The 26,531-nt window shown below is 39.1% G+C and overlaps 2 protein-coding genes across 3 annotated transcripts in view; both read right to left on the minus strand.

The window, feature by feature from the left end:
* Positions 1 to 5,185, minus strand: part of zgc:154054 (Alpha-1,3-mannosyl-glycoprotein 4-beta-N-acetylglucosaminyltransferase B-like) — a 30,148-nt gene extending 24,963 nt beyond the window's left edge. Inside the window, exon 1 of one of the 2 annotated variants that reach the window (XM_058397129.1) lies at positions 4,922 to 5,185. Coding sequence is in view for 1 of the 2 variants with exons in the window: in XM_058397128.1 (XP_058253111.1) it covers positions 4,793 to 4,883 (91 nt within the window). In the remaining variant the exon portion in view is untranslated. Of the gene's footprint in view, positions 1 to 4,792 lie in introns of both variants that reach the window. The other variant, XM_058397128.1, reaches the window with a different exon arrangement.
* A 3,236-nt stretch (positions 5,186 to 8,421) lies between these two features.
* mmp17b (matrix metallopeptidase 17b) overlaps positions 8,422 to 26,531 on the minus strand; it is a 28,867-nt gene continuing 10,757 nt past the window's right edge. The window contains exon 12 of the mRNA XM_058396462.1: positions 8,422 to 9,151. Within this exon, the coding sequence (XP_058252445.1) occupies positions 8,784 to 9,151 (368 nt within the window). The 3' untranslated portion in view covers positions 8,422 to 8,783. The remainder of the gene's footprint in view (positions 9,152 to 26,531) is intronic.

Below are 26,531 nucleotides of genomic sequence, written 5' to 3' on the forward strand. Positions count from 1 at the left end.
GCGGTCTGCTTAGCTGAAGTTCTGCTGTCTGGAAAGTTCCTAAGCCTCAGTGTGGTAGATCTCTTGCCATATTTGTAGGAGAAATTCTGCTCCATAGCTTTACCACATGCAAATAAAATATATACGTAAGCTCATGTCGCTCGGTCAAATGTTCAGACACACTCAAATACCAAAAGTTTACAAGCCCCAATACCAGATTTTAATATATGCTAGTGGAGGTAAAAATTTGTTTAGGCAGATTCAACACAAAGAATTTTCACCTCCTGGTCTGGTCTTCAAAATGAATGACAATGTCTTTATGAAGTAAATATTCCACCTGATATTCCCAATATTCACTCTTAGCTTTTCTTTAAATACTCATTCACAAAAATAACTGTACAATGGCCGAATATTCAGTAGCTGTGGCAATCATAAGCGTCTAAAATGTGAATCTTTACCCACTATAAATTCTGCATAAGGTTATCCAACAGAGGGAAAAACACACATCTCACACTGGAAGCCAACTCTAACAGACTTGTGGGCATAAAAGCATTCATTTGTTTCCACTGCAGACCGTGAACACCCCACAAGTTTTGGAGATGCTCTGATCCAGTGGTCTAGACATCACAATTTGGCCCTTCATCAAACTCGCTCAAATCCTTACGCTTGTCCATTTTTCCTGCTTCTAACACATCAACTTTGAGGACAAAATGTTCACTTGCTGCCTGATATATCCCACCCACTAACAGGTGCCATGATGAGGAGATCATCAGTCTTACTCACTTCACCACTCACTGCTTATAATGTTATGCCTGATCGGTGTACATGTATTTGATTTGCACAAAGGGAGTTTAAATCCAGAACGAAGCAGTTGAAATGAATGGATGGCATCAGAAAGGACTAACTTGCCCTTCTTAGTCACATTGAAAAACCTCTACACCTACTCGTACCTGCAATTATCTAATCAGCCAATCCTCGGTCAGCAATGCAGTGCATGAAACCATGACCATTCAGTATTGTTACCGATTATATGATTCAAGTCATGTTTCCATTTCATTTACATTTATGACTTCCTTATCCAAACTGACTTACATTTACATCTTTTATGCAGCCAGGCAGTTGTCTTTGACTGAAATGACAGATTAATGTAAACAGTGAAGTCAGTCTCCATGTCTAAGTGTATTTAGATCACAGCATCGCTGGATTTTTGGGTTTGATTAATTGTCTCTAACTGCAGCTCTGACAGTAGTTCATCTTCAAAGAAAATATATTATCTGTCCATAACAATCATGCTTACTTTAGTAACACCAAATACTGGACACTGGATAAAAAAATCTGCATCATTTTCTTCTTTCCTCATGAGAAGGTATTTATTTTTTTTATTTTTTATTTTATGATTTTCACCAGTTTTAGTGCTTTGTTTAATTTTTTTTTAAGACTGAAAGCTTTAGTTCAATTCAATTTTATTTGTATATCTTTTTAACATCATTGCAGCAAAGCCGCTTTAAAAGAATATAAAAATTTAAAATAAAAACAGACATTTAACATTAATATTTAAAGTAAATCTGGTAAGACGTCAACCTCTGATTTTTGTCTGGTGAAGAAATTATTGTATATTAAAAAATAACAGGAAGTAACGTTTTTTAATGGATGCTACACAAGATTAAACAAAACAATACATGGTTAAAAAATACTTTGGAATTTATGGTTGAAAAAAATGAATACTTTGGGATTTATTGTTGCAAAAAAAATGAATACTTTGGAATTTATTATTAATCTGTCAGGTTTTAATCAGTACTTGATAACTACATAAAACGAGCAATATTTAAGAAAAGCAGTGAGACCTTCGGGTTTATTTGTTTATTTCAAAGTCATAAAATTAAAATCTAAAAAAGTTTTGATTGAAAACTTTTCTTAATGCATGGTTCTATATGTGTTTTCATAGTGTTAATATTCTCACGATTATTTAAAGATAGCCGAAAAAGGTAAACCTTCCTAAAGTTCGCATGTCTGAACATTTGACCTGCTACATATAAGCTTGCGTATACTTTTATTTGCATGTGGTAGAGCCAAAGAGCAGAAATCTTCCGACAAACACGGCCACACTGAGGCTTAGGATCTTTCTGGAAAGCTGAAATCTCTGCTGATGATTTTTCCAACTAATTGCCTAAGTGATTTATGGGTTAGTGTTTCAAAACACGAGTTTTGTAATCCAGAAATTGCTCCATAATGAAGGAGTAGAGCTGATATTGTACGATGTAAAAGCTTCTAAATCTTCTGACATACAACCTATGTTGTGCATGCAACGGAAATCTAAAGTCGAAGAAAAACAAAACACTGTAACGCGCCTTCCTTCCCTTCTAACTGTCAGCTATAAAAAGCCAAGAGGTCAGTTTATAGCTCTGTGTAGGTTTATAGCAGAGCATGTTTCTATATGCACTGTGAATAATATTTGTTTGCTATTGTTTACAGTGAAATGATTAACCTATGCAAACAATGACATTAGATCCTTGCAAATGGCTTTATTCATGAGCTCAGCAGGGTGTAGTAGCAGCTGCACAATTGTGCAATATTGTGCACTACATACAGTAAGTTACTGCAGTATAGTAATGATATCATGCCTAGTGCAATACACAGAACACCATCAAAGCTGGAGTGTTAGGAATACTTATTAATACACGTTCACACTCGTGTTATTATCCAATCAGCCAATCAGGTGGCAGCAGAAACACTTGGAATTGTTTGCTGAGATTTTCAGGCACAATGATCTCTAGAGGTCAGAGACTGGTTCAAACTGACGGGATGTCCACGGAAACTCAAATATCCACTCATGTCAGAAAGCACAACATGCTGCACCTTAAAAAAGAGGTCACCAGTTGTGTGCCAACCTAGTTAGGCTACACTGGACCCAAACTGGACCAAACTGGAACAACAACAACGTCTGGTCAATGTTTCCTATACTGAATATACATATATACGCTATCTAGTGTGCTGAAGGAGTTTGGTCAGTGGACTTGTAAGACATTTAGTGCATACTATAGACATTTAGACATACTATAGTGCACTACTGGACATAGTATACGTGGATGGTTTTATTTATGGCATATTCCACCTTAATGAGTAAACCAGACGTGACATTGATGAGGAAAACTCCCTGAAATGGCATGAAGAAGAAACCTGAAGGGAACCATAAGTGTCTTTTGGGTATGAGTAGGAGTCCTAGGATGAACCACAAGACACTCTTCATGATTACAGCAGCATTTCATCTGTACAAATTGTTGAACCCATGTGAGACATGGTTATAAAGTGTATTTGGGAAGTGTAAATCTGTAGGGAGTGAATCTGGGAGGATACACATGTGAGTCACAAGTGACAAAGTCCCAAGCAGGAGCAGATATACATCTGTAAGGTGTGAATTAGGCTGGACAATCGGACATACTGCGTTGTGTCCTGGACTTACAGTATAGTGCCGTACCATACAAGGAATTCCCTAGGTTCATTGTGTATATTGTATCTCACACAACCTAAGGTGATGGAAATGTAACGAACACTATACCCTTAGCTTAGTCTGACAAGCTACAAGCTGAAAAACTGGTATAAACTGGTCAAACTTGAACCATTTTTAACAGCTACAAAGCCAGATTCATTGTGCCGTGCCTAAAACGAAACTTTTCGAATTCGTTGTTGTTTTAAGCTGTCTGTGATGCATTTGTAATTCGGATACAGCTTCTCTACCTGTTTGACCAGATCAGATTTTTCAGTAGGGATTGAGTTTAAGTAATATTGCATAGTCTTTCAAATACAGGCTCGCGAACGTGTGTCTAAAGCTGAGCTGACATTGTGTCTGTGATATTTAAGACATTACTGACATTTCAGAGACAATGTATTCAAATGTTTTGTTAATCGTAGGAAGCCAGAGGTGGATAGTGCACTAACTAGGCTAAGGGTACCTGAATATACACCAATCAGGCATAACATTATGACCACTGAGAGGTGCCGTGAATAAGACTGATGATCTCCTCATCATGGCACCTGTTAGTGGGTGGGATATATTAGGCAGCAAGTCAACATTTTGTCCACAAAGTTGATGTGTTAGAAGCAGGAAAAAGGATTTGTAAGGATTCTTTTGACGAAGGACCAAATTGTGATGTCTAGACAACCGGATCAGAGTATCTACAAAACTGCAGCTCTTGTGGAGGTGTTCCCGGTCTGCAGTGGTCAGTATCTATCAAAAGTGGAAGGAACAAAAAAGGAACAGTGGTGAACCGGTGACACCACTCTCACATGAGGTCAATAGACGTCTAGTTAGTGCTTTTAAACATGTCTAGATGTGTGTTTGGAGCCACAGAGCTTGACCCAGAAGGCGTTAAGTGAAACTTTAGCCTTTATGTATTTTAGTGAGAAATAGTACTTCCTCATACTGTTGCTGTCACGCCTGAACAGCCGCACGTGCCACCAGACTAACGAAAGGCAACAACTTAAAAATTTTTTAAAGCAACAACACTTTTACTGTAATGAACGGTCATGTCCGGTTTATTATTATTATTATTGCACACTACACGAGATTACATATCTAATACAGTGTCACGCGCTGTAGTTTTAAGAATTAGTTACACGGAGTGTAAAGTTAACTTAAATTTGCTGTGTAGTGAATAGACATCTATATTCTACTGTAAAAATGCCACACCTTTTACCCAGCAGAAAAAAGTGAATGGACGACATAAGAATGAATAAACGCCCGGTCTCGCGCGCGCTTGAGTGTCGTTGCGCGTTATAATATCTGATCCTGAGAAGCGTAATAAAGTGCGCTTACCGTCTGCTGTGGACTGCCTGGAGGTGAACATTAGGAGGAAGCCTCCAAACAGCAGAACTGTGACAATGAGAAACCTCTCATAGCATCTCATCCCAGCCCGAACAAGGTGCCCTGATCAGATCTCTGTACCTTTTGGAGTTTAAAATCCGCTCCTCAAAACGAAACTTCCCCGTGAGCAGGACACACGTCTGGTCATTTCGGTAGAGTAGTAGTGTTCAGTGACAAGGCGTTACAAATCCGAGGTGCTGTCATGTCTTTTCAGGAAAAAGCTCGTGACCACAGCGCAGCAGCTGATGATGATGATGACGGTGACAGTGATGTGGTTGTGAAAAGTTTTGCGGAACATCATCATCCTCCTGTCTCTCTCCTGCTCTGACTTCACTTAAGTGCTCAGTAGAGAAGCTCCTCCCTTTCCACCTGTACTCTGACGTCATCTTACTGTTCAGCCCTAGACAGAGGACAATGGATGTATGGACGGAGTTAAAGACATGTGGGTTTGCTTTTATAGGCGTGATGCCCTGATACACTACACATATTATAACAAATATTATACACACTCCTCTTATTATGTGCATACATTTTGTTTATACAGAATATTTCATTTATATTTTTGAATACCTGTTATCAGGCATAACATTATGACCACCTGTCTAATATTGGTGTTGGTCCCCCTCTTTTGCTGCCAAAACAGCCCTGAATATATATCCCACCCACTAACAGGTGCCATGATGAGGAGATCATCAGTGTTATTCACTTCACCTCTCAGTGTTCATAATGATTGGTGTATTTTAACAATAGCTGTTAAAAGGTTAATTTGTCAATGTAATATATTTTATTTGAGTTAAAGGAAAATTTTCACTCATGTGTCTCCTGACAGTGCAATCAGAAGACACACTGCACTGACTTGAGCACTTTATTTCTCCTTAATCATAATCAGGTTGAACAGGTTGAACAGTACTGATATTAACAGTGAAAGTCTCATGGTGGTATTTTAAGCAGTGTCTTTAGTTTTGTTTTGCTTTAGTCTCTCTTGTATCCCTCTGGTACAATTCTGCAAAAAAACACAAATCCACCCATGGATTTATTTCTGTATTTCTGTAATACAATAAGAGCCTGGATTGTCTGATATAAGCTGTATAATTACCAGTGTAGTAAAACAAGGTGTTAGACAGTTTAGCTGAAGGCCTGATATTGTAGTTACTGGATATCTAATAAACTGCTGTGTAATAAACTACATGGATGTGATTATCCATCCCAGATGCTCACCTTGTTTTCGGGACAAATCCCTCGTTGGTTTTTAGACTTTGTGTTCCCTAGCTACAAACACACAAACACACAAACACTCTTCACACAAGTCCGGAGGTGTCGAGTCCTGATAGTACAGCTGTTTAAAGCTGCTATAATATGCATGATAATTACATTTTTTTATTCATAATGTGAGGAACAATAATCAACTTCCTGTCTTGCTCTATGACATCACCCTATAGTTGATTAGTTTCTTTAAACAAAAGCATGGAAAAGCAAAGTATTACATCTACAATCTATCTATATTTATTATTTCATAAACATTTTAGTTGACAGTAAAGAAGAGAGAGAGAGAGAGAGAGAGAGAGAGAGTGTGTTTGTGTGTGAGAGAGAGAGAGAGAGTGTGTGTTTGTGTGTGTGTGTGTGTGTGTGTGTGAGAGAGAGAGAGTTTGTGTGTGTGTGTGAGAGAGAGAGAGAGAGTTTGTGTGTGTGTGTGTGTGAGAGAGAGAGAGAGAGAGAGAGAGAGAGAGTTTGTGTGTGTGTGTGTGTGTGTGTGTAAGAGAGAGAGAGAGTTTGTGTGTGTGTGTGTGAGAGAGAGAGCGAGAGAGAGAGAGAGAGAGGAGTAGGATGTGTGGATGCAGTGCCATCTTGTGGAAAAGCATAGTATTACATCTACAAGACAATTTCTATGATTTATCGTAACAGACGTTTTTTCTATATTTATTATTTCATAGACATTTTAGTTGACAGTAAAGAAAAGGTCAAATGTATATAAATATCTCTAAAGATAGAGAGAGAGAGCGAGAGAGAGCGAGAGAGAATGGATGCAGTGTGGATGCAGTGCCGCCTTGTGGAAAATCATAGTATTACATCTACAAGACAGTTCCTATGATTTATCATCGACGTTTTTCCATATTTATTATGTCAGAAACATTTTAATTGACAGCAAAGAAAAGGACAAATGTAGGAATGTTCTGGCACAGTTATGTGAATGTACATCATGGCATCATGGAAGAAAAGTTTACAAAATAGAAAAAGTAGTCTTCGGGAGTAGTTTCTATCCAGTGAGACAGTTGGAAGAAGATGGGAATAACAGTACAGGATAGTTTCATTATTACCTGACAGTAGACATAATAATGTGAAAATAAAATAATGTGTTTTACTGGTCATGGCATGGGTCAGGAGATTGTTTCCTGTAGTTCTTACCAGGCTCATACATGCAGGGTCATGGGGGGCCAAGGCTCATTGATGCACATGGGGAGAGAAGGCTGGCTCATGTGATCCGATCCAACAGATGAGCTACTGTTGCTCAAACTGCTGAAGGCAGGTGGTCATAATGTTATGGCTGATCGGTGTATCTGTAAGGAGGCTTTTTTTAATTGTTATTATTTACCAGATGCTGATGAAGGAATATGATTTTAAAATGTCCTGCAGTACCCGCAAGGTCCTCCTGCTCAAGAAAGCATGTGTACAGGACCTGCTGAAGTTTTCCAAATGAACATCTGAATGATTCAGAGGAGAACTGGGTGAAGGTGTTGTGGTCAGATGAGACCAAAATCCAGCTCTTTGGCATCATCTCTACTCGCCGTGTTTGGAGGAGGAGGATTGCTGCGTCAAACATGGAGGTGGAAACATTATTCTTTGGGAGTGTTTTTCTGCTAAGGGGACAGGACAACTGCATGTACCTGGGCCATGTACCGTAAAATCTTGAGTGAGAACCTCCTTCCTTCAGGGCACTGAAAATGGGTCGTGGATGGGTCTTCCAGCATGACAATGACCCAAAACACACGGCCAAGGCTACGAAGGACTGTGGCCTAGCCAGTCTCCAGACCTTAATCTTATGCTGAAGGTTCGAGTTGCCAAACGTCAGCCTTGAAACCTTAATGACCTGGAGAGGATCTGCAAAGAGGAGTGGGACAAAATTCCTCCTGAGATGTGTGCAGACCTGGTGGCCAACCACAAGAAACGCCTGACCTCTGTGATTGCCAACAAGGGTTTTGCCACCAAGTACTAAGTCATGTTTTGTGAAAGGGGTCAAATATTTATTTCACTCATTAAAATGCAAATCAATGTAGAACTTTTTTGAAATGCTTTTTTTTCTGGATTTTTTGTTGTTGTTATTCTGTCACTGTGCAAATAAACCTACCATTAAATATATGTATATAATAATAAATCTACCATTAGAATTATAGATTGGTCAATTCTTTGTCAATGGGCAAGCATACAAATTCAGCAAGGGATCAAATCATTTTATTATTATTATTATTATTATTATTATTGTGGTTGTGTGTGTTGTGAATACTGAATTTATTTAGTAATTTATTTAGATCTATTTCAGGAATACAGGTGTTATCTTTATGAAATTAGGCAGGTAGTATATGAGAGAGAGAGAGAGAGAGAGAGAGAGAGAGAGAGAATTGAATTAACAATAAAACTGTGGTTTTAATTGGGAGTGTGTTTAATTCATTAATCTTTAATCGATACTATAAATGTGGCCTGGGTTCGAGTCTTCCCCCTGGTCACTGTGTGTGTGGAGTTTGCATGTTTTCCGTGCTTGGAGGGTTTCCTCTGGGTGCTCCGGTTTCCTCCCACAGTCCAAAGACATGCTTATATGCTTCTATGCTTCCAGGCTAGTTGGAGCTGACAGAAAGGCTACAGTAACTCAAATAGCCAACGTGGTGAGCAGAAAAGCATCTCAGGCTCACTGAAACTGGACAGTTGATTTAAAAATTACATAAAAATATATCTAAAGGTGAACAGGATGTGAGTGTGTCGGGAAAAGAGTGTGTAAGAGCAGGCTAATCGTCAGGAAATGCAGACTGGTGCTAGCTAGCGCTGCGCTGTTGAAGCAGGGACATTCCTCAGGATTGTCTGTATGTCTTGCTGTGGTTTTGTCCCTACGCCTGATCTGCTCCAAAGCTCCTTCCTTTTTTCTCTCTCGAAGATCCTTCTGACCGACAGTGGACATCAGAGCGATATCACCAGGGTGATGAGGGGAGGGGTCTGGGCAGTTCAACCAATCTGAGGACACAGGTCGGGGAAAGCCAGCCTCAGGGGCCGAGCCTGGGCGAGCAAATTTCCAATAGTGAGAGCCTTTGAATAGGAGGAGCGAACCTGATGGATGAAGAAGAGAGAGAAACAAAAAGGGATTGTGTGAGAGAGTTTGGTTGTGTGTGTGTGTGTGTGTGTGAGAGAGAGAGAGAGAGAGAGAGAGTTTTGATTGTGTGTGAGAGAGTTTAGATTGTGTGTGTGTGAGAGTTTAGATTGTGTGTCTGAGAGAGTTTAGATTGTGTGTGAGAGAGTTTAGATTGTGTGTGAGAGAGTTTAGATTGTGTGTGAGAGAGAGTTTTGATTGTGTGTGAGAGAGTTATGATTGTGTGTGAGAGAGTTTAGATTGTGTGTGTGAGAGTTTAGATTGTGTGTGTGAGAGAGTTTAGATTGTGTGAGAGAGAGTTTAGATTGTGTGTGAGTGAGTTTACATTGTGTGTGAGAGAGTGTAGATTGTGTGTGAGAGAGTTTAGATTGTGTGTGTGTGAGAGTTTAGATTGTGTGTGAGAGAGTTATGATTGTGTGTGTGTGAGAGTTATGATTGTGTGTGTGAGAGAGTTATGATTGTGTGTGTGTGAGAGTTATGATTGTGTGTGTGTGAGAGTTATGATTGTGTGTGTGAGAGAGTTATGATTGTGTGTGTGAGAGAGTTATGATTGTGTGTGAGAGAGTTTAGATTGTGTGTGAGAGAGTTATGATTGTGTGTGTGAGAGTTTAGATTGTGTGTGTGAGAGAGTTTAGATTGTGTGTGTGAGAGAGTTTAGATTGTGTGTGTGAGAGAGTTTAGATTGTGTGTGAGAGAGATATGATTGTGTGTGTGAGAGTTATGATTGTGTCTGAGAGAGTTTAGATTGTGTCTGAGAGAGTTATGATTGTGTGTGTGAGAGTTATGATTGTGTGTGAGAGAGTTTAGATTGTGTGTGTGAGAGAGTTTAGATTGTGTGAGAGAGTGTAGATTGTGTGTGTGAGAGAGTTTAGATTGTGTGTGAGAGAGTTATGATTGTGTGTGTGAGAGAGTTATGACTGTGTGTGAGAGTTTAGATTGTGTGTGTGAGAGAGTTTAGATTGTGTGTGAGAGAGTTTAGATTGTGTGTGAGAGAGTTTAGATTGTGTCTGAGAGAGTTATGATTGTGTGTGTGAGAGAGTTATGACTGTGTGTGAGAGAGTTTAGATTGTGTGTGTGAGAGAGTTTAGATTGTGTGTGAGAGAGTTTAGATTGTGTGTGAGAGAGTTTAGATTGTGTGTGAGAGAGTTATGATTGTGTGTGAGAGTTTAGATTGTGTGTGTGAGAGAGTTATGATTGTGTGTGTGAGAGAGTTATGACTGTGTGTGAGAGAGTTTAGATTGTGTGTGAGAGAGTTTAGATTGTGTGTGAGAGAGTTTAGATTGTGTGTGAGAGAGTTTAGATTGTGTGTGAGAGAGTTATGATTGTGTGTGAGAGTTTAGATTGTGTGTGTGAGAGAGTTATGATTGTGTGTGTGAGAGAGTTATGACTGTGTGTGAGAGAGTTTAGATTGTGTGTGAGAGAGTTTAGATTGTGTGTGAGAGAGTTTAGATTGTGTGTGAGAGAGTTTAGATTGTGTGTGTGAGAGAGTTATGATTGTGTGTGAGAGAGTTTAGATTGTGTGAGAGAGTTTAGATTGTGTGTGAGAGAGTTATGATTGTGTGTGAGAGAGTTTAGATTGTGTGTGTGAGAGAGTTTAGATTGTGTCTGAGAGAGTTATGATTGTGTGTGAGAGAGTTATGATTGTGTGTGAGAGAGTTTAGATTGTGTGTGAGAGAGTATAGATTGTGTCTGAGAGAGTTATGATTGTGTGTGTGAGAGTTATGATTGTGTGTGTGAGAGTTATGATTGTGTGTGAAAGAGTTTAGATTGTGTCTGAGAGAGTTATGATTGTGTGTGAGAGAGTTTAGATTGTGTGTATGAGAGTTATGATTGTGTGTGAGAGAGTTTAGATTGTGTGTGTGAGAGAGTTTAGATTGTGTGAGTGTAGATTGTGTGTGTGAGAGAGTTTAGATTGTGTGTGAGAGTTATGATTGTGTGTGTGAGAGTTATGATTGTGTGTGTGAGAGAGAGTTATGATTGTGTGTGTGAGAGAGTTTAGATTGTGTGTGTGAGAGTTTAGATTGTGTGTGAGAGTTATGATTGTGTGTGAGAGAGTTTAGATTGTGTGTGTGAGAGAGTTATGATTGTGTGTGTGAGAGAGTTATGACTGTGTGTGAGAGAGTTTAGATTGTGTGTGTGAGAGAGTTTAGATTGTGTGTGAGAGAGTTTAGATTGTGTGTGAGAGAGATTTGATTGTGTGTGAGAGAGTTTAGATTGTGTGTGAGAGAGTTTAGATTGTGTGTGAGAGAGTTTAGATTGTGTGTGAGAGAGTTTAGATTGTGTGTGAGAGAGTTATGATTGTGTGTGTGAGAGAGTTTTGATTGTGTGTGAGAGAGTTATGATTGTGTGTGAGAGAGTTTAGATTGTGTGAGAGAGTTTAGATTGTGTGTGAGAGAGTTATGATTGTGTGTGTGAGAGAGTTTAGATTGTGTGTGAGAGAGTTTAGATTGTGTGTGTGAGAGAGTTTTGATTGTGTGTGTGAGAGAGCTTAGATTGTGTGTGAGAGAGTTTAGATTGTGTGTGTGAGAGAGTTTTGATTGTGTGTGAGAGAGTTTAGATTGTCTCAGAGAGTTATGATTGTGTGTGTGAGAGAGTTTAGATTGTGTGTGAGAGAGTTATGATTGTGTGTGAGAGAGTTATGATTGTGTGTGTGAGAGAGTTTATATTGTGTGTGAGAGAGTTATGATTGTGTGTGAGAGAGTTTAGATTGTGTGAGAGAGTTTAGATTGTGTGTGAGTGAGTTTAGATTGTGTGTGTGAGAGAGTTTTGATTGTGTGTGAGAGAGTTTAGATTGTGTGTGAGAGAGTTTAGATTGTGTGTGAGAGAGTTTAGATTGTGTGTGTGAGAGAGTTTTGATTGTGTGTGAGAGAGTTTAGATTGTGTGTGAGAGAGTTTAGATTGTGTGTGTGAGAGAGTTTTGATTGTGTGTGAGAGAGTTTAGATTGTGTGTGAGAGAGTTTAGATTGTGTGTGTGAGAGAGTTTTGATTGTGTGTGAGAGAGTTATGATTGTGTGTGAGAGAGTTTAGATTGTGTGTGTGAGAGAGTTTTGATTGTGTGTGAGAGAGTTTAGATTGTGTGTGAGAGAGTTATGATTGTGTGTGAGAGAGTTTAGATTGTGTGTGTGAGAGAGTTTTGATTGTGTGTGAGAGAGTTTAGATTGTGTCTGAGAGAGTTATGATTGTGTGTGTGAGAGAGTTTAGATTGTGTGTGAGAGAGTTTAGATTGTGTGAGAGAGTTTAGATTGTGTGTGAGAGAGTTTAGATTGTGTGTGTGAGAGAGTTTTGATTGTGTGTGAGAGAGTTATGATTGTGTGTGAGAGAGTTTAGATTGTGTGTGAGAGAGTTATGATTGTGTGTGAGAGAGTTTAGATTGTGTGTGTGAGAGAGTTTAGATTGTGTGTGAGAGAGTTATGATTGTGTGTGAGAGAGTTTAGATTGTGTGTGTGAGAGAGTTTAGATTGTGTGTGAGAGAGTTTAGATTGTGTGTGAGAGAGTTTAGATTGTGTGTGTGAGAGAGTTTTGATTGTGTGTGAGAGAGTTATGATTGTGTGTGAGAGAGTTTAGATTGTGTGTGTGAGAGAGTTTAGATTGTGTGTGAGAGAGTTATGATTGTGTGTGAGAGAGTTTAGATTGTGTGTGAGAGAGTTTAGATTGTGTGTGAGAGAGTTTAAATTGTGTGTGAGAGAGTTTAGATTGTGTGTGAGAGAGTTATGATTGTGTGTGTGAGAGAGTTTAGATTGTGTGTGAGAGTTTAGATTGTGTGTGAGAGAGTTATGATTGTGTGTGTGAGAGAGTTTAGATTGTGTGTGAGAGAGTTATGATTGTGTGTGAGAGAGTTATGATTGTGTGTGAGAGAGTTATGATTGTGTGTGAGAGAGTTTAGATTGTGTGAGAGAGTTTAGATTGTGTGTGAGAGAGTTTAGATTGTGTGTGTGAGAGAGTTTTGATTGTGTGTGAGAGAGTTTAGATTGTGTGTGAGAGAGTTTAGATTGTGTGTGTGAGAGAGTTTAGATTGTGTGTGTGAGAGAGTTTTGATTGTGTGTGTGAGAGAGTTTAGATTGTGTGTGAGAGAGTTTAGATTGTGTGTGTGAGAGAGTTTTGATTGTGTGTGTGAGAGAGTTTAGATTGTGTGTGAGAGAGTTTAGATTGTGTGTGTGAGAGTTTAGATTGTGTGTGAGAGAGTGTAGATTGTGTGTGAGAGAGTTTAGATTGTGTGTGTGAGAGTTTAGATTGTGTGTGAGAGAGTTATGATTGTGTGTGTGTGAGAGTTATGATTGTGTGTGTGAGAGAGTTATGATTGTGTGTGTGTGAGAGTTATGATTGTGTGTGTGTGAGAGTTATGATTGTGTGTGTGAGAGAGTTATGATTGTGTGTGTGAGAGAGTTATGATTGTGTGTGAGAGAGTTTAGATTGTGTGTGAGAGAGTTATGATTGTGTGTGTGAGAGTTTAGATTGTGTGTGTGAGAGAGTTTAGATTGTGTGTGTGAGAGAGTTTAGATTGTGTGTGTGAGAGAGTTTAGATTGTGTGTGAGAGAGTTATGATTGTGTGTGTGAGAGTTATGATTGTGTCTGAGAGAGTTTAGATTGTGTCTGAGAGAGTTATGATTGTGTGTGTGAGAGTTATGATTGTGTGTGAGAGAGTTTAGATTGTGTGTGTGAGAGAGTTTAGATTGTGTGAGAGAGTGTAGATTGTGTGTGTGAGAGAGTTTAGATTGTGTGTGAGAGAGTTATGATTGTGTGTGTGAGAGAGTTATGACTGTGTGTGAGAGTTTAGATTGTGTGTGTGAGAGAGTTTAGATTGTGTGTGAGAGAGTTTAGATTGTGTGTGAGAGAGTTTAGATTGTGTCTGAGAGAGTTATGATTGTGTGTGTGAGAGAGTTATGACTGTGTGTGAGAGAGTTTAGATTGTGTGTGTGAGAGAGTTTAGATTGTGTGTGAGAGAGTTTAGATTGTGTGTGAGAGAGTTTAGATTGTGTGTGAGAGAGTTATGATTGTGTGTGAGAGTTTAGATTGTGTGTGTGAGAGAGTTATGATTGTGTGTGAGAGAGTTATGACTGTGTGTGAGAGAGTTTAGATTGTGTGTGAGAGAGTTTAGATTGTGTGTGAGAGAGTTTAGATTGTGTGTGAGAGAGTTTAGATTGTGTGTGAGAGAGTTATGATTGTGTGTGAGAGTTTAGATTGTGTGTGTGAGAGAGTTATGATTGTGTGTGTGAGAGAGTTATGACTGTGTGTGAGAGAGTTTAGATTGTGTGTGAGAGAGTTTAGATTGTGTGTGAGAGAGTTTAGATTGTGTGTGAGAGAGTTATGATTGTGTGTGTGAGAGAGTTATGATTGTGTGTGAGAGAGTTTAGATTGTGTGAGAGAGTTTAGATTGTGTGTGAGAGAGTTTTGATTGTGTGTGAGAGAGTTATGATTGTGTGTGAGAGAGTTTAGATTGTGTGTGTGAGAGAGTTTAGATTGTGTCTGAGAGAGTTATGATTGTGTGTGAGAGAGTTATGATTGTGTGTGAGAGAGTTTAGATTGTGTGTGAGAGAGTATAGATTGTGTCTGAGAGAGTTATGATTGTGTGTGTGAGAGTTATGATTGTGTGTGTGAGAGTTATGATTGTGTGTGAAAGAGTTTAGATTGTGTCTGAGAGAGTTATGATTGTGTGTGAGAGAGTTTAGATTGTGTGTATGAGAGTTATGATTGTGTGTGAGAGAGTTTAGATTGTGTGTGTGAGAGAGTTTAGATTGTGTGAGTGTAGATTGTGTGTGTGAGAGAGTTTAGATTGTGTGTGAGAGTTATGATTGTGTGTGTGAGAGTTATGATTGTGTGTGTGAGAGAGAGTTATGATTGTGTGTGTGAGAGAGTTTAGATTGTGTGTGTGAGAGAGTTTAGATTGTGTGTGAGAGAGTTTAGATTGTGTGTGAGAGTTATGATTGTGTGTGAGAGAGTTTAGATTGTGTGTGTGAGAGAGTTATGATTGTGTGTGTGAGAGAGTTATGACTGTGTGTGAGAGAGTTTAGATTGTGTGTGTGAGAGAGTTTAGATTGTGTGTGAGAGAGTTTAGATTGTGTGTGAGAGAGATTTGATTGTGTGTGAGAGAGTTTAGATTGTGTGTGAGAGAGTTTAGATTGTGTGTGAGAGAGTTTAGATTGTGTGTGAGAGAGTTTAGATTGTGTGTGAGAGAGTTTAGATTGTGTGTGAGAGAGTTATGATTGTGTGTGTGAGAGAGTTTTGATTGTGTGTGAGAGAGTTATGATTGTGTGTGAGAGAGTTTAGATTGTGTGAGAGAGTTTAGATTGTGTGTGAGAGAGTTATGATTGTGTGTGTGAGAGAGTTTAGATTGTGTGTGAGAGAGTTTAGATTGTGTGTGTGAGAGAGTTTTGATTGTGTGTGTGAGAGAGCTTAGATTGTGTGTGAGAGAGTTTAGATTGTGTGTGTGAGAGAGTTTTGATTGTGTGTGAGAGAGTTTAGATTGTCTCAGAGAGTTATGATTGTGTGTGTGAGAGAGTTTAGATTGTGTGTGAGAGAGTTATGATTGTGTGTGAGAGAGTTTATATTGTGTGTGAGAGAGTTATGATTGTGTGTGAGAGAGTTTAGATTGTGTGAGAGAGTTTAGATTGTGTGTGAGAGAGTTTAGATTGTGTGTGTGAGAGAGTTTTGATTGTGTGTGAGAGAGTTTAGATTGTGTGTGAGAGAGTTTAGATTGTGTGTGTGAGAGAGTTTTGATTGTGTGTGAGAGAGTTTAGATTGTGTGTGAGAGAGTTTAGATTGTGTGTGTGTGAGAGAGTTTTGATTGTGTGTGAGAGAGTTTAGATTGTGTGTGAGAGAGTTTAGATTGTGTGTGTGAGAGAGTTTTGATTGTGTGTGAGAGAGTTATGATTGTGTGTGAGAGAGTTTAGATTGTGTGTGTGAGAGAGTTATGATTGTGTGTGAGAGAGTTATGATTGTGTGTGAGAGAGTTTAGATTGTGTGTGAGAGAGTTTAGATTGTGTGTGTGAGAGAGTTTTGATTGTGTGTGAGAGAGTTTAGATTGTGTCTGAGAGAGTTATGATTGTGTGTGTGAGAGAGTTTAGATTGTGTGTGAGAGAGTTTAGATTGTGTGAGAGAGTTTAGATTGTGTGTGAGAGAGTTTAGATTGTGTGTGTGAGAGAGTTTTGATTGTGTGTGAGAGAGTTATGATTGTGTGTGTGAGAGAGTTTTGATTGTGTGTGAGAGAGTTATGATTGTGTGTGAGAGAGTTTAGATTGTGTGTGTGAGAGAGTTTAGATTGTGTGTGAGAGAGTTATGATTGTGTGTGAGAGAGTTTAGATTGTGTGTGTGAGAGAGTTTAGATTGTGTGTGAGAGAGTTTAGATTGTGTGTGAGAGAGTTTAGATTGTGTGTGTGAGAGAGTTTTGATTGTGTGTGAGAGAGTTTTGATTGTGTGTGAGAGAGTTTAGATTGTGTGTGTGAGAGAGTTTAGATTGTGTGTGAGAGAGTTATGATTGTGTGTGAGAGAGTTTAGATTGTGTGTGTGAGAGAGTTTAGATTGTGTGTGAGAGAGTTTAGATTGTGTGTGAGAGAGTTTAGATTGTGTGTGAGAGAGTTATGATTGTGTGTGTGAGAGAGTTTAGATTGTGTGTGAGAGTTTAGATTGTGTGTGAGAGAGTTATGATTGTGTGTGTGAGAGAGTTTAGATTGTGTGTGAGAGAGTTATGATTGTGTGTGAGAGAGTTTAGATTGTGTGTGTGAGAGAGTTTAGATTGTGTCTGAGAGAGTTATGATTGTGTGTGAGAGAGTTATGATTGTGTGTGAGAGAGTTTAGATTGTGTGTGAGAGAGTATAGATTGTGTCTGAGAGAGTTATGATTGTGTGTGTGAGAGTTATGATTGTGTGTGTGAGAGTTATGATTGTGTGTGAAAGAGTTTAGATTGTGTCTGAGAGAGTTATGATTGTGTGTGAGAGAGTTTAGATTGTGTGTATGAGAGTTATGATTGTGTGTGAGAGAGTTTAGATTGTGTGTGTGAGAGAGTTTAGATTGTGTGAGTGTAGATTGTGTGTGTGAGAGAGTTTAGATTGTGTGTGAGAGTTATGATTGTGTGTGTGAGAGTTATGATTGTGTGTGTGAGAGAGAGTTATGATTGTGTGTGTGAGAGAGTTTAGATTGTGTGTGTGAGAGAGTTTAGATTGTGTGTGAGAGAGTTTAGATTGTGTGTGAGAGTTATGATTGTGTGTGAGAGAGTTTAGATTGTGTGTGTGAGAGAGTTATGATTGTGTGTGTGAGAGAGTTATGACTGTGTGTGAGAGAGTTTAGATTGTGTGTGTGAGAGAGTTTAGATTGTGTGTGAGAGAGTTTAGATTGTGTGTGAGAGAGATTTGATTGTGTGTGAGAGAGTTTAGATTGTGTGTGAGAGAGTTTAGATTGTGTGTGAGAGAGTTTAGATTGTGTGTGAGAGAGTTTAGATTGTGTGTGAGAGAGTTATGATTATGTGTGTGAGAGAGTTTTGATTGTGTGTGAGAGAGTTATGATTGTGTGTGAGAGAGTTTAGATTGTGTGAGAGAGTTTAGATTGTGTGTGAGAGAGTTATGATTGTGTGTGTGAGAGAGTTTAGATTGTGTGTGAGAGAGTTTAGATTGTGTGTGTGAGAGAGTTTTGATTGTGTGTGTGAGAGAGCTTAGATTGTGTGTGAGAGAGTTTAGATTGTGTGTGTGAGAGAGTTTTGATTGTGTGTGAGAGAGTTTAGATTGTCTCAGAGAGTTATGATTGTGTGTGTGAGAGAGTTTAGATTGTGTGTGAGAGAGTTATGATTGTGTGTGAGAGAGTTTATATTGTGTGTGAGAGAGTTATGATTGTGTGTGAGAGAGTTTAGATTGTGTGAGAGAGTTTAGATTGTGTGTGAGAGAGTTTAGATTGTGTGTGTGAGAGAGTTTTGATTGTGTGTGAGAGAGTTTAGATTGTGTGTGAGAGAGTTTAGATTGTGTGTGTGAGAGAGTTTTGATTGTGTGTGAGAGAGTTTAGATTGTGTGTGAGAGAGTTTAGATTGTGTGTGTGAGAGAGTTTTGATTGTGTGTGAGAGAGTTTAGATTGTGTGTGAGAGAGTTTAGATTGTGTGTGTGAGAGAGTTTTGATTGTGTGTGAGAGAGTTTAGATTGTGTGTGTGAGAGAGTTTTGATTGTGTGTGAGAGAGTTTAGATTGTGTCTGAGAGAGTTATGATTGTGTGTGTGAGAGAGTTTAGATTGTGTGTGAGAGAGTTTAGATTGTGTGAGAGAGTTTAGATTGTGTGTGAGAGAGTTTAGATTGTGTGTGTGAGAGAGTTTTGATTGTGTGTGAGAGAGTTATGATTGTGTGTGAGAGAGTTTTGATTGTGTGTGAGAGAGTTATGATTGTGTGTGAGAGAGTTTAGATTGTGTGTGTGAGAGAGTTTAGATTGTGTGTGAGAGAGTTATGATTGTGTGTGAGAGAGTTTAGATTGTGTGTGTGAGAGAGTTTAGATTGTGTGTGAGAGAGTTTAGATTGTGTGTGAGAGAGTTTAGATTGTGTGTGTGAGAGAGTTTTGATTGTGTGTGAGAGAGTTATGATTGTGTGTGAGAGAGTTTAGATTGTGTGTGTGAGAGAGTTTAGATTGTGTGTGAGAGAGTTATGATTGTGTGTGAGAGAGTTTAGATTGTGTGTGTGAGAGAGTTTAGATTGTGTGTGAGAGAGTTTAGATTGTGTGTGAGAGAGTTTAGATTGTGTGTGAGAGAGTTATGATTGTGTGTGTGAGAGAGTTTAGATTGTGTGTGAGAGTTTAGATTGTGTGTGAGAGAGTTATGATTGTGTGTGTGAGAGAGTTTAGATTGTGTGTGAGAGAGTTATGATTGTGTGTGAGAGAGTTATGATTGTGTGTGTGAGAGAGTTTAGATTGTGTGTGAGAGAGTTATGATTGTGTGTGAGAGAGTTTAGATTGTGTGAGAGAGTTTAGATTGTGTGTGAGAGAGTTTAGATTGTGTGTGAGAGAGTTATGATTGTGTGTGTGAGAGAGTTTTGATTGTGTGTGTGAGAGAGCTTAGATTGTGTGTGAGAGAGTTTAGATTGTGTGTGTGAGAGAGTTTTGATTGTGTGTGAGAGAGTTTAGATTGTCTCAGAGAGTTATGATTGTGTGTGTGAGAGAGTTTAGATTGTGTGTGAGAGAGTTATGATTGTGTGTGAGAGAGTTTATATTGTGTGTGAGAGAGTTATGATTGTGTGTGAGAGAGTTTAGATTGTGTGAGAGAGTTTAGATTGTGTGTGAGAGAGTTTAGATTGTGTGTGTGAGAGAGTTTTGATTGTGTGTGAGAGAGTTTAGATTGTGTGTGAGAGAGTTTAGATTGTGTGTGTGAGAGAGTTTTGATTGTGTGTGAGAGAGTTTAGATTGTGTGTGAGAGAGTTTAGATTGTGTGTGTGAGAGAGTTTTGATTGTGTGTGAGAGAGTTTAGATTGTGTGTGAGAGAGTTTAGATTGTGTGTGTGAGAGAGTTTTGATTGTGTGTGAGAGAGTTTAGATTGTGTGTGTGAGAGAGTTTTGATTGTGTGTGAGAGAGTTTAGATTGTGTCTGAGAGAGTTATGATTGTGTGTGTGAGAGAGTTTAGATTGTGTGTGAGAGAGTTTAGATTGTGTGAGAGAGTTTAGATTGTGTGTGAGAGAGTTTAGATTGTGTGTGTGAGAGAGTTTTGATTGTGTGTGAGAGAGTTATGATTGTGTGTGAGAGAGTTTTGATTGTGTGTGAGAGAGTTATGATTGTGTGTGAGAGAGTTTAGATTGTGTGTGTGAGAGAGTTTAGATTGTGTGAGAGAGTTATGATTGTGTGTGAGAGTGTTTAGATTGTGTGTGTGAGAGAGTTTAGATTGTGTGTGAGAGAGTTTAGATTGTGTGTGAGAGAGTTTAGATTGTGTGTGTGAGAGAGTTTTGATTGTGTGTGAGAGAGTTATGATTGTGTGTGAGAGAGTTTAGATTGTGTGTGTGAGAGAGTTTAGATTGTGTGTGAGAGAGTTATGATTGTGTGTGAGAGAGTTTAGATTGTGTGTGTGAGAGAGTTTAGATTGTGTGTGAGAGAGTTTAGATTGTGTGTGAGAGAGTTTAGATTGTGTGTGAGAGAGTTATGATTGTGTGTGTGAGAGAGTTTAGATTGTGTGTGAGAGTTTAGATTGTGTGTGAGAGAGTTATGATTGTGTGTGTGAGAGAGTTTAGATTGTGTGTGAGAGAGTTATGATTGTGTGTGAGAGAGTTATGATTGTGTGTGTGAGAGAGTTTAGATTGTGTGTGAGAGAGTTATGATTGTGTGTGAGAGAGTTTAGATTGTGTGAGAGAGTTTAGATTGTGTGTGAGAGAGTTTAGATTGTGTGTGTGAGAGAGTTTAGATTGTGTGTGAGAGAGTTTAGATTGTGTGTGAGAGAGTTTAGATTGTGTGTGTGAGAGAGTTTAGATTGTGTGTGTGAGAGAGTTTTGATTGTGTGTGTGAGAGAGTTTAGATTGTGTGTGAGAGAGTTTAGATTGTGTGTGTGAGAGAGTTTTGATTGTGTGTGTGAGAGAGTTTAGATTGTGTGTGAGAGAGTTTAGATTGTGTGTGTGAGAGAGTTTTGATTGTGTGTGAGAGAGTTATGATTGTGTGTGAGAGAGTTTAGATTGTGTGTGTGAGAGAGTTTTGATTGTGTGTGAGAGAGTTATGATTGTGTGTGAGAGAGTTTAGATTGTGTGTGAGAGAGTTTAGATTGTGTGTGTGAGAGAGTTTTGATTGTGTGTGAGAGAGTTTAGATTGTGTCTGAGAGAGTTATGATTGTGTGTGTGAGAGAGTTTAGATTGTGTGTGAGAGAGTTTAGATTGTGTGAGAGAGTTTAGATTGTGTGTGAGAGAGTTTAGATTGTGTGTGTGAGAGAGTTTTGATTGTGTGTGAGAGAGTTATGATTGTGTGTGTGAGAGAGTTATGATTGTGTGTGAGAGAGTTATGATTGTGTGTGAGAGAGTTTAGATTGTGTGTGTGAGAGAGTTTAGATTGTGTGTGAGAGAGTTATGATTGTGTGTGAGAGAGTTTAGATTGTGTGTGTGAGAGAGTTTAGATTGTGTGTGAGAGAGTTTAGATTGTGTGTGAGAGAGTTTAGATTGTGTGTGTGAGAGAGTTTAGATTGTGTGTGAGAGAGTTATGATTGTGTGTGTGAGAGAGTTTAGATTGTGTGTGTGAGAGAGTTTAGATTGTGTGTGAGAGAGTTATGATTGTGTGTGAGAGAGTTTAGATTGTGTGTGTGAGAGAGTTTAGATTGTGTGTGAGAGAGTTTAGATTGTGTGTGAGAGAGTTTAGATTGTGTGTGAGAGAGTTATGATTGTGTGTGTGAGAGAGTTTAGATTGTGTGTGAGAGTTTAGATTGTGTGTGAGAGAGTTATGATTGTGTGTGTGAGAGAGTTTAGATTGTGTGTGAGAGAGATTTGATTGTGTGTGAGAGTTTAGATTGTGTGTGAGAGTTTAGATTGTGTGTGTGAGAGAGTTATGATTGTGTGTGTGAGAGAGTTTAGATTGTGTGTGTGAGAGTTTTGATTGTGTGTGAGAGAGTTTAGATTGTGTGTGTGAGAGTTTAGATTGTGTGTGTGAGAGAGTTTAGATTGTGTGTGAGAGAGTTATGATTGTGTGTGAGAGTTTAGATTGTGTGTGTGAGAGTTTTGATTGTGTGTGAGAGAGTTATGATTGTGTGTGTGAGAGTTTAGATTGTGTGTGTGAGAGAGTTTTGATTGTGTGTGAGAGAGTTATGATTGTGTGTGAGAGAGTTTAGATTGTGTGTGTGAGAGAGTTTAGATTGTGTGTGAGAGAGTTTAGATTGTGTGTGAGAGAGTTTAGATTGTGTGTGAGAGAGTTATGATTGTGTGTGTGAGAGAGTTTAGATTGTGTGTGAGAGTTTAGATTGTGTGTGAGAGAGTTATGATTGTGTGTGTGAGAGAGTTTAGATTGTGTGTGAGAGAGATTTGATTGTGTGTGAGAGTTTAGATTGTGTGTGAGAGTTTAGATTGTGTGTGTGAGAGAGTTATGATTGTGTGTGTGAGAGAGTTTAGATTGTGTGTGTGAGAGTTTTGATTGTGTGTGAGAGAGTTTAGATTGTGTGTGTGAGAGTTTAGATTGTGTGTGTGAGAGAGTTTAGATTGTGTGTGAGAGAGTTATGATTGTGTGTGAGAGTTTAGATTGTGTGTGTGAGAGTTTAGATTGTGTGTGTGAGAGTTTAGATTGTGTGTGAGAGAGTTATGATTGTGTGAGAGAGTTTAGATTGTGTGTGAGAGAGTTTAGATTGTGTGTGAGAGTTTAGATTGTGTGTGAGAGAGTTATGATTGTGTGAGAGAGTTTAGATTGTGTCTGAGAGAGTTTAGATTGTGTGAGAGAGTTTAGATTGTGTGTGAGAGAGTTATGATTGTGTGTGAGAGAGTTTAGATTGTGTCTGAGAGAGTTTAGATTGTGTGAGAGAGTTTAGATTGTGTGTGAGAGAGTTTAGATTGTGTCTGAGAGAGTTTAGATTGTGTGAGAGAGTTTAGATTGTGTGTGTGTGAGAGTTTAGATTGTGTATGAGAGAGTTATGATTGTGTGTGTGAGAGAGTTATGATTGTGTGTGTGTGAGAGTTATGATTGTGTGTGAGAGAGTTATGATTGTGTGTGTGAGAGAGTTATGATTGTGTGTGTGTGAGAGTTATGATTGTGTGTGTGAGAGAGTTTAGATTGTTTGTGTGAGAGAGTTTAGATTGTGTGTGAGAGAGTTTAGATTGTGTGTGAGAGAGTTTAGATTGTGTGTGTGAGAGAGTTTAGATTGTGTGTGTGAGAGAGTTATGATTGTGTGTGTGAGAGAGTTATGATTGTGTGTGTGAGAGAGTTATGATTGTGTGTGTGAGAGAGTTATGATTGTGTGTGTGTGAGAGTTATGATTGTGTGTGTGAGAGAGTTTAGATTGTTTGTGTGAGAGAGTTTAGATTGTGTGTGAGAGAGTTTAGATTGTGTGTGAGAGAGTTTAGATTGTGTGTGTGAGAGAGTTTAGATTGTGTGTGAGAGAGTTATGATTGTGTGAGAGAGTTTAGATTGTGTGTGTGAGAGTTATGATTGTGTGTGAGAGAGTTTAGATTGTGTGTGAGAGAGTTTAGATTGTGTGAGAGAGTTTAGATTGTGTGTGTGAGAGTTTAGATTGTGTGTGTGAGAGAGTTTAGATTGTGTGTGAGAGAGTTTAGATTGTGTGTGTGAGAGTTTAGATTGTGTGTGAGAGAGATTTGATTGTGTGTGTGTGTGTGTGTGTGTGTGTGTGTGAGAGAGACATTTGATTGTGTGTGTGTGTGTGAGAGAGAGATTTGATTGTGTGTGAGAGAGATTTGATTGTGTGTGTGTGTGTGTGTGTGAGAGAGAGAGAGAGATTTGATTGTGTGTGTGTGTGTGTGTGTGTGTGTGTGAGAGAGATTTGATTGTGTGTGTGTGTGTGAGAGAGAGATTTGATTGTGTGAGAAAGAGATTTGATTGTGTGTGTGTGTGTGAGAGAGAGAGATTTGATTGTGTGTGTGTGTGTGAGAGAGAGATTTGATTGTGTGTGAGAGAGAGATTTGATTGTGTGTGTGTGTGTGTGTGTGAGAGAGAGATTTGATTGTGTGTGAGAGAGATTTGATTGTGTGTGAGAGAGATTTGATTGTGTGTGTGTGTGTGAGAAAGAGATTTGATTGTGTGTGTGTGTGTGAGAGAGAGAGATTTGATTGTGTGTGTGTGTGTGAGAGAGAGATTTGATTGTGTGTGAGAGAGAGATTTGATTGTGTGTGTGTGAGATTTGATTGTGTGTGTGTGTGTGTGTGTGAGAGAGAGATTTGATTGTGTGTGAGAGAGAGATTTGATTGTGTGTGAGAGAGATTTGATTGTGTGTGTGTGTGTGTGTGTGTGAGAGAGATTTGATTGTGTGTGTGTGAGATTTGATTGTGTGTGTGTGTGTGAGAGAGAGATTTGATTGTGTGTGAGAGAGATTTGATTGTGTGTGTGTGTGTGTGTGTGTATGTGAGAGTGAGAGAGAGATTTGATTGTGTGTGTGTGTGTGTGTGAGAGAGAGATTTGATTGTGTGTGTGTGTGAGAGAGAGATTTGATTGTGTGTGTGTGTGTGTGAGAGAGAGATTTGATTGTGTGTGTGTGAGATTTGATTGTGTGTGTGTGTGTGTGAGAGAGAGATTTGATTGTGTGTGTGTGTGAGAGAGAGATTTGATTGTGTGTGTGTGTGTGTGTGAGAGAGAGATTTGATTGTGTGTGTGTGAGATTTGATTGTGTGTGTGTGTGTGAGAGAGAGATTTGATTGTGTGTGAGAGAGATTTGATTGTGTGTGTGTGTGTGTGTGTGTGTGAGAGAGAGAGATTTGATTGTGTGTGTGTGTGTGTGTGAGAGAGAGATTTGATTGTGTGTGTGTGTGTGTGTATGTGAGAGTGAGAGAGAGATTTGATTGTGTGTGTGTGTGTGTGTGAGAGAGAGATTTGATTGTGTGTGTGTGTGTGAGAGAGAGATTTGATTGTGTGTGTGTGTGTGTGTGTGAGAGAGAGATTTGATTGTGTGTGTGTGTGTGAGAGAGAGATTTGATTGTGTGTGTGTGTGTGTGTGTGTATGTGAGAGTGAGAGAGAGATTTGATTGTGTGTGTGTGTGTGTGTGAGAGAGATTTGATTGTGTGTGTGTGTGTGTGAGAGAGAGAGAGATTTGATTGTGTGTGTGTGTGTGAGAGAGAGATTTGATTGTGTGTGTGTGTGTGTGTGTGTGAGAGAGAGAGATTTGATTGTGTGTGTTTGTGTGAGAGAGAGATTTGATTGTGTGTGTGAGAGAGAGATTTGATTGTGTGTGTGTGTGTGAGAGAGAGATTTGATTGTGTGTGTGAGAGAGAGATTTGATTGTGTGTGAGAGAGAGATTTGATTGTGTGTGTGTGTGTGTGTGTGTGTGAGAGATTTGATTGTGTGTGTGTGAGAGAGAGATTTGATTGTGTGTGTGTGAGAGAGAGATTTGATTGTGTGTGTGTGTGTGTGTGAGAGAGATTTGATTGTGTGTGTGTGTGTGAGAGAGAGATTTGATTGTGTGTGTGTGTGTGTGTGTGAGAGAGATTTGATTGTGTGTGTGTGAGATTTGATTGTGTGTGTGTGTGAGAGAGAGATTTGATTGTGTGTGTGTGTGTGTGTGAGAGAGAGATTTGATTGTGTGTGTGTGTGTGAGAGAGATTTGATTGTGTGTGTGTGTGTGTGAGAGAGAGATTTGATTGTGTGTGTGTGTGTGAGAGAGAGATTTGATTGTGTGTGTGTGTGTGAGAGAGAGATTTGATTGTGTGTGTGAGAGAGAGATTTGATTGTGTGAGAGAGAGAGATTTGATTGTGTGAGAGAGAGATTTGATTGTGTGTGTGTGTGTGTGTGTGAGAGAGAGAGATTTGATTGTGTGATAGAGAGATTTGATTGTGTGTGTGTGTGTGTGTGTGTGAGAGAGAGATTTGATTGTGTGTGAGAGAGATTTGATTGTGTGAGAGAGAGATTTGATTGTGTGTGTGTGTGAGAGAGAGAGTTGATTGTGTGTGAGAGAGATTTGATTGTGTGAGAGAGAGATTTGATTGTGTGAGAGAGAGATTTGATTGTGTGTGTGTGTGTGTGTGAGAGAGATTTGATTGTGTGTGAGAGAGATTTGATTGTGTGTGAGAGAGATTTGATTGTGTGTGTGTGTGTGTGTGTGAGAGAGAGATTTTATTGTGTGTGTGTGTGTGTGTGAGAGAGAGAGAGAGAGATTTGATTGTGTGTGTGTGTGAGAGAGAGATTTGATTGTGTGTAAGAGAGATTTGATTGTGTGTGTGTGTGTGTGTGAGAGAGAGAGAGATTTGATTGTGTGTGTGTGTGTGAGAGAGAGAGAGAGAGAGATTTGATTGTGTGTGAGAGAGATTTGATTGTGTGTGTGTGTGTGAGAGAGAGAGATTTGATTGTGTGTGTGTGTGAGAGAGAGAGAGAGATTTGATTGTGTGTGAGAGAGATTTGATTGTGTGTGTGTGTGTGAGACAGAGAGATTTGATTGTGTGTGAGAGAGATTTGATTGTGTGTGTGTGTGTGTGTGTGTGAGAGTGAGAGAGAGATTTGATTGTGTGTGTGTGTGTGAGAGAGATTTGATTGTGTGTGTGTGTGTGAGAGAGAGATTTGATTGTGTGTGTGTGAGAGAGAGAGATTTGATTGTGTGTGTGTGTGTGTGTATGTGAGAGTGAGAGAGAGATTTGATTGTGTGTGTGTGTGTGTGTGTGTGTGTGAGAGAGATTTGATTGTGTGTGTGTGTGTGTGAGAGAGAGAGAGATTTGATTGTGTGTGTGTGTGTGAGAGAGAGATTTGATTGTGTGTGTGTGTGTGTGTGTGTGAGAGAGAG

The sequence above is a fragment of the Hemibagrus wyckioides genome, linkage group LG08 (assembly GCF_019097595.1).
Source record: "Hemibagrus wyckioides isolate EC202008001 linkage group LG08, SWU_Hwy_1.0, whole genome shotgun sequence".
Classification (NCBI taxonomy): domain Eukaryota; kingdom Metazoa; phylum Chordata; class Actinopteri; order Siluriformes; family Bagridae; genus Hemibagrus; species Hemibagrus wyckioides.